The 8,804-nt window shown below is 20.6% G+C and overlaps 1 protein-coding gene and 1 pseudogene across 1 annotated transcript; one reads left to right on the top strand and one right to left on the bottom strand.

The window, feature by feature from the left end:
- Positions 1-3,307: 3,307 nt before the first annotated feature.
- Positions 3,308-4,444, bottom strand: LOC119664207 (cytochrome b-like). The gene is given in 1 exon segment (XM_038073742.1): positions 3,308-4,444. A coding segment is annotated over 1 exon segment (1,137 nt).
- Positions 4,445-5,981: 1,537 nt separating this feature from the next.
- Positions 5,982-8,441, top strand: LOC119664206 (annotated as a pseudogene).
- The last annotated feature ends 363 nt before the right edge of the window (positions 8,442-8,804 follow it).

Below are 8,804 nucleotides of genomic sequence, written 5' to 3'. Positions count from 1 at the left end.
AAGTTTAATTTTAGCTTACAAGATTGTTTAAAATTAATTTTACATATAATTAGTAATCATATAGAGTGATCATTAATTAATTTAAAAAATTTATTTTATTTATTTAAAAGCAGTTATTGATATTAATAATTTAAGAAATTAAGAATTAGTTTTAATTATAATATTAACAAAATTTGTGCCAGCAGTTGCGGTTAAACAATTAATAAAAATGTTTTATTTTAAAGTTAGTTAAATTATTCAAATAAAATTTAAAATTAATTTATTAGGTAAAATTATAATTTAATTTGAAGTTTATGTAAATCCAATTGAAGTTAAAAAATTTTTGATATAAACTAGGATTAGATGCCCTATTATTAAAAATGTAAAATTTAAACTTTTAGGTAGTAATAGTTATGTTCTTGAAACTTAAAAAATTTGGCGGAATTTTAGTCTATTCGGAAGAACTTGTCCTATAATTGACAATCCACGTTGGACCTTACTTAAATTTGTAATCAGTTTACAAATTATTATTCAAAAGAATAATAATTTTCTTAAATTTATAAATAATTTTATTTCAGTTCAAGGTGTAGCTTATATTTAAGTAGAGATGAGTTATATTAAATATATTTATATGGATTTAAATATGAAAAATTTATTGAAACTGGATTTGGAAGTAAATTTATATAGATAAATAAATTAAATTTAGCTCTAAAATATATACATTTCGCCCGTCGTTCTTATTTAAAAATAAGATAAGTCGTAACATAGTAGATGTACTGAAAAGTGTATCTAGAATGACAATTTAAAGCTTAATTAGTAAAGTATTTCATTAACATTGAAAAGATTTTTATGCAAATCATTATAAATTTTAATTATTGTACCTTTTGTATCTTCTTCTTTTCCTTTTATCCTTATCACCCAGTGGAGCATAGGGCCTCTACCATATTTCTGTATCGGGTTTGGTTATTTGATTGGAGGCATATATTACTTCAGGTATAGTTCGTTTCTCTTAAATCTTCTTCAATTGTTCTTCTCCAAGTTTTAGCTGGTGCTCCAGGTCTACGGCTGCCTTGAGGATTCCTTGTGTATCAGGGTTTATTAAATAAATAATATTTATTTGAATATTTTTTTCGATTTATTAGGAGTTAAAAATTTATAAAAGTTAATGTAATAATATTATATTTAATAAATTTTTAGAAATGAAATGTTTTTCGTTTAATATGGTATCTAGTTTTTTAAGAAATAAATTTAATTTAGAATTGATTATTATTTAATTTATTTATATAAATTTAAATAAAAATAAAATATTAATTTATATATTATAGGATAAGCTGTAAAATAAATTATTGAAAGTTTTATGTATTTAAATTAATTATATGCTTAGAATTAGCGATTATTAAAAAGTTTGTTATAATTTATTTTTTAATATTAAATATATATTATATTTTAATTATATATTAAAATTTTATTTTTAATTTAATTTATTAAATAATAATGATAAAATTAGTATATCAGTATGTTTAAATAATAAAATTTGAAAAGTTTAAATAAAGAATTCGGCAAATTTGTTATTCGCCTGTTTAACAAAACATCTCTTTTTGTATTTTATTTAAAGTTTAACCTGCCCATTGAAAAATTTTAAGGCCGCAGTATATTTATACTGTGCAAAGGTAGATTAATCATTAGTCTTTTAATTGAAGGCTGGAATTGAATGGTTGGACGAGTATAAGCTGTTTCATTTAAAATTTATTATAGAATTTTATTTTTATTAGTTAAAAAGCTAAAATATGATCAAAAGAACGAGAGAGACCCTATAAATTCTTAATTATTTAATAATTTTTAATTTATTTTTGGTTTTTTTTGTATAAATTTATTAAATAATTTTATTGGGGTGATATTAAAATTTAAATAACTTTTAATAATTTTTGTCATTTATTTATGATTAAGTGATCCATTATTAGTGATTAAAAAATTAAGTTACTTTAGGGATAACAGCGTAATTTTTTGGAGAGTTCTTATCGATAAAAAAGTTTGCGACCTCGATGTTGGATTAAGATTCATATTTAAATGTAGAAGTTTAAATATTAAGTCTGTTCGACTTTTTATTCTTACATGATCTGAGTTCAAACCGGTGTAAGCCAGGTTGGTTTCTATCTTTGATTTAATAAAATATTTTAGTACGAAAGGAATTAATATTTATTTTTAAGAAATTATTTTATGAATGAATTTAATTACTATTTTGGCAGATTAGTGCAATAAATTTAGAATTTATTTATATAATTTAAAAATTATAAGTAGTACTTGTTTTTAAATGAAATTATTATATCTTTATTAAGAAGTTTATTATTAATTATTTGTGTTTTAGTGGGTGTAGCTTTTTTAACATTGTTGGAACGAAAAGTTTTAGGTTATATTCAGATTCGTAAAGAACCAAATAAAGTGGGTTTTATTGGAGTAGTTCAACCTTTTAGTGATGCAATTAAATTATTTACTAAAGAACAGACTTATCCTTTAATGTCAAATTATATTTGTTACTATTATTCTCCTATTTTTTCATTATTTTTATCTTTGTTGGTGTGAATATGCATACCTGTTTTAAGAAGATTGAATAGTTTTAATTTAAGTTTGTTATTTTTTTTAAGAATTACAAGAATAGGAGTGTATACTGTAATAATTGCAGGATGATCAAGAAATTCAAATTATTCTTTATTAGGAGGTTTACGAGCTGTTGCTCAAACTATTTCTTATGAAGTAAGATTGGCTTTAATTTTACTATCTTTTATTTTTTTAATTGAAAGATATAATATAATTGATTTTATAAAATTTCAATATTATATTTGGTTTTTATTTTTTTTATTTCCTATGGGTTTTATTTGATTAAGAATTTGTTTAGCGGAAACTAATCGTACTCCATTTGATTTTGCTGAGGGGGAATCAGAATTAGTATCTGGATTTAATGTAGAATATAGAAGAGGAGGTTTTGCATTAATTTTTTTAGCGGAGTATTCGAGAATTTTATTTATAAGAATATTATTTTGTGTAATTTTTTTAGGATGTAATTTATTTAATTTAATATTTTTTTTCAATTAGTTATTATTTCTTTTTTATTTATTTGAGTTCGGGGGACTTTACCTCGATTTAGATATGATAAGTTAATATATTTATCTTGAAAGTGTTATTTACCATATTCATTAAATTTTTTATTATTTATAGTTGGGTTAAAAATATATTTATTTATATGAATTATTTTTAGTAAAGTTAATAGAAAATTTTAATTCTATCTTATATTTTCAAAATATATGCTTATTTCAAGCTAATTAACTTACATTTAATTTAGTAAGTTATCTCATCATTTATTAATTAAAGGGTTAATTAAAAAGTATAAAAAATAAATAAATGTTAGAATTTGTCCAATTATAACATAAGGTTCTTTAACTGATCGAGCTTCAATTCAAGTTAATAAAATTACAGTGGATAGTATAATTCAAAATAAAAATTGGTTAATGGGATAAAATTGTAATCCTTGAAATTTGCTTATATTATAAAAAGGTATAATTATTAAAATAGCAATAGATGTAACTAATGCAATTACTCCTCCTAATTTGTTAGGAATTGAACGTAAAATTGCATAAGCAAACAGAAAATATCATTCTGGTTGAATGTGAATAGGAGTTACTAAAGGATTAGCTGGAATAAAATTATCTGGGTCTCCTAATAAATAGGGATTTATTAAAGTTAATAGAATAAGTCTTATAATTAGAATAATAAATCCGGTAATATCTTTAAAAGTGAAATAGGGATGAAATGGGATTTTATCAATACTTGAATTTAGTCCTATTGGGTTATTTGATCCTGTTTGATGAAGAAATAAAAGATGAATTATAGTTATTGCTAAAACAATAAAAGGTAAAATGAAGTGAAAAGTAAAAAATCGTGTTAATGTTGGATTATCAACTGCAAATCCTCCTCAAACTCATTGTACTAAATCAATACCTAAATAAGGAATAGCAGATAATAAATTAGTAATTACAGTTGCTCCTCAAAAAGATATTTGTCCCCGTGGTAATACATATCCTATAAAGGCTGTTGCTATTACTAAAAATAAAATAATTACTTCAACTAGTCAGGTTTGTGTATATTTATAAGAATTGTAATAAATTCCTCGTCCAATATGAAGATAAATACAAATAAAAAAAAATAAAGCTCCATTAGCATGAAGAGTTCGTAATAGTCATCCATAATTTACATCTCGACAAATGTGTCTAATTCTATTAAAAGCTATATTAATATCTGCTGTGTAATGTATAGCTAAAAATAATCCAGTTAAAATTTGAATGATTAAACATAATCCTAAAAGAGATCCAAAATTTCATCAAGAAGAGATATTAATTGGAGTTGGTAAATCAATTAAAGAATTATTTATAATTTTGAAAAGTGGGTGTTTAATTCATATTGGTTTATTCATTTATTTTATAAATCGAATTGGTCCAAAAAATATATTAGTAATTTTTACAATTGCAATTAAAGTAATTAAAAGATAATTTATTAAAAAAATTGTTATAAAATTTGTAGGGTAATTATAAAGTTTAGTTAAAATATATGAATTTTCTTTAATTATAATTTTTAAATTAATTAATAATATTGATTCATTATTTGTAAATATATCTATATTAATATAATTGTAAAAAATAATTCATAAAAATAAAATTCTTGTGATTAATGAAATTGTTCATATTAGTATTTTAATTGAAAATGAAAATATTTCATTTGAAGCAATTGCTGTTACATAAATAAATAAAACTAATAATGTAGTCCTAAAAAAATTAAGAATAAAATATAGGAAAATCAAAATGTTTTTGAAATTAGTCCTGAAATTATTGAAATTAAAATAGTTTGAATTAACAGTATTAATCCAATAGATAATGGGTGTTTTAAGAATAAAAATGTAATACTTGAAATTAGTATTATAGTTAAAATTAATATATGTATGATTTTAAGAAATAGTTTAATTAACATATAAATTTTGGGAATTTATGATAAAGAATTATTTCTTTTTTCTTGAGAGTTCTAAAAAAATTATTCTTATTTTTGATTTACAAGACCAATGTTTTTATTAAACTATTAAAACTAAAAAATGATAATTTATTTTTGATTATTTTGTTGTGTAATAGTATTGATAGGGATTTTTTCTTTTATTTTTAATCGAAAACGTTTATTATCTATGTTATTAAGTTTAGAATTTATTATTTTAATAATTTATTTTTTATTATATAGTTATATAAATATAATAGATTATAGAAATTATTTTATAATAATATATTTAACATTTAGAGTTTGTGAAGGAGCTTTAGGAATTTCTATTTTAGTTTCTATAATTCGTACTCATGGAAATGATTATTTTCAATCATTTAGAATTTTATAATGTTAAAATTTATTTTTTTTATTTTATTTTTGGTTCCTATTTGTTTTTTAAATAGTATATTTTGAATGGTTCAAAATATATTATTTTTTATTAGTTTTATTTTTATTTTATTTAATATTTATATAAATTATTTTATAAGTATTTCTTATTTTTTAGGATGTGATATAATTTCTTATGGATTAATTTTATTAAGATTTTGAATTTGTGCATTAATATTAATAGCAAGTGAAAAAATTCAAAAATTTAAAAATTATAATAATTTATTTTTAGTGAATGTAATTTTTATGTTATTTTTTTATTTTTAACTTTTTCTAGAATAAATATTTTTGCTTTTTACTTATTTTTTGAAGGGAGTTTAATTCCAACTTTATTATTAATTTTAGGGTGAGGGTATCAACCTGAGCGTTTACAAGCTGGAATTTATTTATTGTTTTATACTTTATTTGTATCTTTGCCTATATTAATTGGAATTTTTTATTTATATGAAAAATTAGGAAATTTAAATTTTTATTTTTTAAGTAATTATATGTTTAATTATGAATTATTATATTTTTCGATAATTTTAGCTTTTTTGGTTAAAATGCCTATATTTTTGGTTCATTTATGGTTACCTAAAGCTCATGTTGAAGCTCCAATTTCTGGTTCAATGATTTTAGCTGGAATTATATTGAAATTAGGAGGGTATGGACTTTTACGGGTATTTTCATTTATTTCATTTGTTTGTTTAAAATTTAATTATTTTTTTATTAGAATTTCTTTAATTGGAGGAATTTTAATTAGATTAAATTGTTTACGTCAAGTTGATATAAAGTCATTAATTGCTTATTCTTCTGTTGCTCATATAGGGATTGTTTTAGCAGGAATTATGAATTTAAGAAATTGAGGAATTTGTGGAGGGTATAGATTAATAATTGGTCATGGATTATGTTCTTCAGGTTTATTTTGTTTAGCTAATATTAGATATGAGCGGTTAGGTAGACGAAGATTATTAATTAATAAAGGGTTATTAAATTTTATACCTTCTTTAACTTTATGATGATTTTTATTAAGATCTGGAAATATAGCTGCTCCTCCTACATTAAATTTATTAGGAGAAATTTCTTTAATAAATAGAATTGTAAGTTGATCTTGATATTCAATGATTGCTTTATCATTTTTATCTTTTTTTAGAGCAGCTTATACTTTATATTTGTATTCTTATAGACAACATGGAAAAATTTATTCAGGGGTTTATTCTTTTAGAATAAATAATATACGAGAATTTTTATTACTATTATTACACTGGGTTCCTTTAAATTTATTGATTATAAAAAGTGAAATAATTTTTTTTGATTATATTTAAATAGTTTAATTAAAACATTGATTTGTGGTGTCAAAAATATAAAATTTTATTTTAAATTGTGAAAAATTTATCTTTATGTAGAATAAGATTTTGATTATTAATTAATTTAAGAATTATTTCTTTTATTTTTGGTTTAATATTTATTAATCATGATTATTCAATTTTTTTAGAATGAGAATTAATTTCTTTAAATAGAATTAGAATTGTAATAACTTTTTTATTTGATTGAATAAGATTAATTTTTATATGTTTTGTATTATTAATTTCGTCTTTAGTAATTTATTATAGAAAAGAATATATAGCAGGAGATATAAATATTAATCGATTTATTTTATTAGTTTTGTTATTTGTTATATCAATGATATTTTTAATTATTTCTCCAAATTTAATTAGAATTTTATTAGGATGAGATGGTTTAGGGTTAGTTTCTTATTTATTAGTGATTTATTTTCAAAATGTAAAATCTTATAATGCAGGTATATTAACTGTTTTATCAAATCGTATTGGAGATGTTGCTTTATTATTAGCGATTGCTTGAATATTAAATTATGGATCTTGAAATTATATTTTTTTATTAAAATTTAATATTTTAGATATAAATATATTGATTATTGGTATATTAATTGTATTGGCGGCAATAACTAAAAGAGCTCAAATTCCATTTTCAGCTTGGTTACCTGCAGCAATAGCAGCCCCTACTCCTGTGTCAGCTTTGGTACATTCATCTACTCTTGTTACTGCTGGAGTTTATTTATTAATCCGGTTTAATTTATTAATTGGAGATACAATTTTAGGACAAAGATTGTTATTAATTTCAGGATTGACAATATTTATATCAGGGTTAGGAGCTAATTTTGAGTTTGATTTAAAAAAATTATTGCATTATCTACTTTAAGTCAATTGGGGTTAATAATGAGAATTTTATCTATAGGATTTTATAAATTAGCTTTTTTCCATTTATTAACTCATGCTTTATTTAAAGCATTATTATTTATGTGTGCTGGGGCTATTATTCATAATATAAATAATTTACAAGACATTCGTTTAATAGGAGGATTAAGAAGTTATATACCTTTTACATGTAGATATTTTAATATTGCTAATTTAGCTTTATGTGGAATACCTTTTTTGGCTGGATTTTATTCTAAAGATATAATTTTAGAAATTGTATCATTGAGTTATATTAATATATTTTCTTTTTTTCTTTTTTTCTTTTCTACAGGATTAACAGTTAGATATTCAATTCGTTTAGTTTATTATTCATTAGTTGGAAATTTTAATTTTTATAGTTTAAATTTATTGAGAGATAATAGTTGAATTATATTAAAAGGAATATCTGGTTTATTATTTATAAGAATTATTGGTGGAGGATTTTTAAATTGACTGTTATTTGGCACCCCTTCAATAATTTGTTTACCTTTTTTATTAAAATTATTAACTTTAATTGTGTGTATTTTAGGGGGATTAGTAGGATATTATATTTCAAAAATTTCTTTATATTTTTTCAATAAATCTTTACAAAATTATTTTATTTCTTTATTTTTTGGTTCGATGTGATTTATGCCTAATATTGTTACATATGGGTTAATTTTTAATTTTTTATTTTTAGGTAAAAATTTGTATAAAAGTTTTGATCAGGGTTGATCTGAATTTTTTGGAGGATTTTATTTATATAAAAATTTATTGGGATATTCAAAATTTAATCAAATTTTGCAGAATAATAGTTTAATTATAATATTAATAAGTTTATTTTTTTTTGTACTAATATTTTTTGTTATTTGGTGTTTAAATAGCTTATAATTAGAGTATTACGTTGAAGTTGTAAGGGAGATTTATGTTATCTTTAAATACTTAAAGAATTAAAATTAGTAATTTATAAATAATAATATTTATTTTTACAATGAAAATGTAATGTTTTTATTAAACTAATAAATAAATATAGAAATATAAATGGAATTTAACCATTAAAAATAAAAGTTAGCAGCTTTTTTTTGTTCATCATATTTCTTTAATTGGAATTTAATTCAATTTTATTATTAACAGTAATAAACCTCTATTTTG

Source organism: Teleopsis dalmanni, unplaced genomic scaffold (genome assembly GCF_002237135.1).
Source record: "Teleopsis dalmanni isolate 2A unplaced genomic scaffold, ASM223713v2 unscaffolded_contig_1610, whole genome shotgun sequence".
Taxonomy (NCBI): Eukaryota; Metazoa; Arthropoda; class Insecta; order Diptera; family Diopsidae; genus Teleopsis; species Teleopsis dalmanni.
This window is presented reverse-complemented; position numbering and strand designations above follow the sequence as displayed.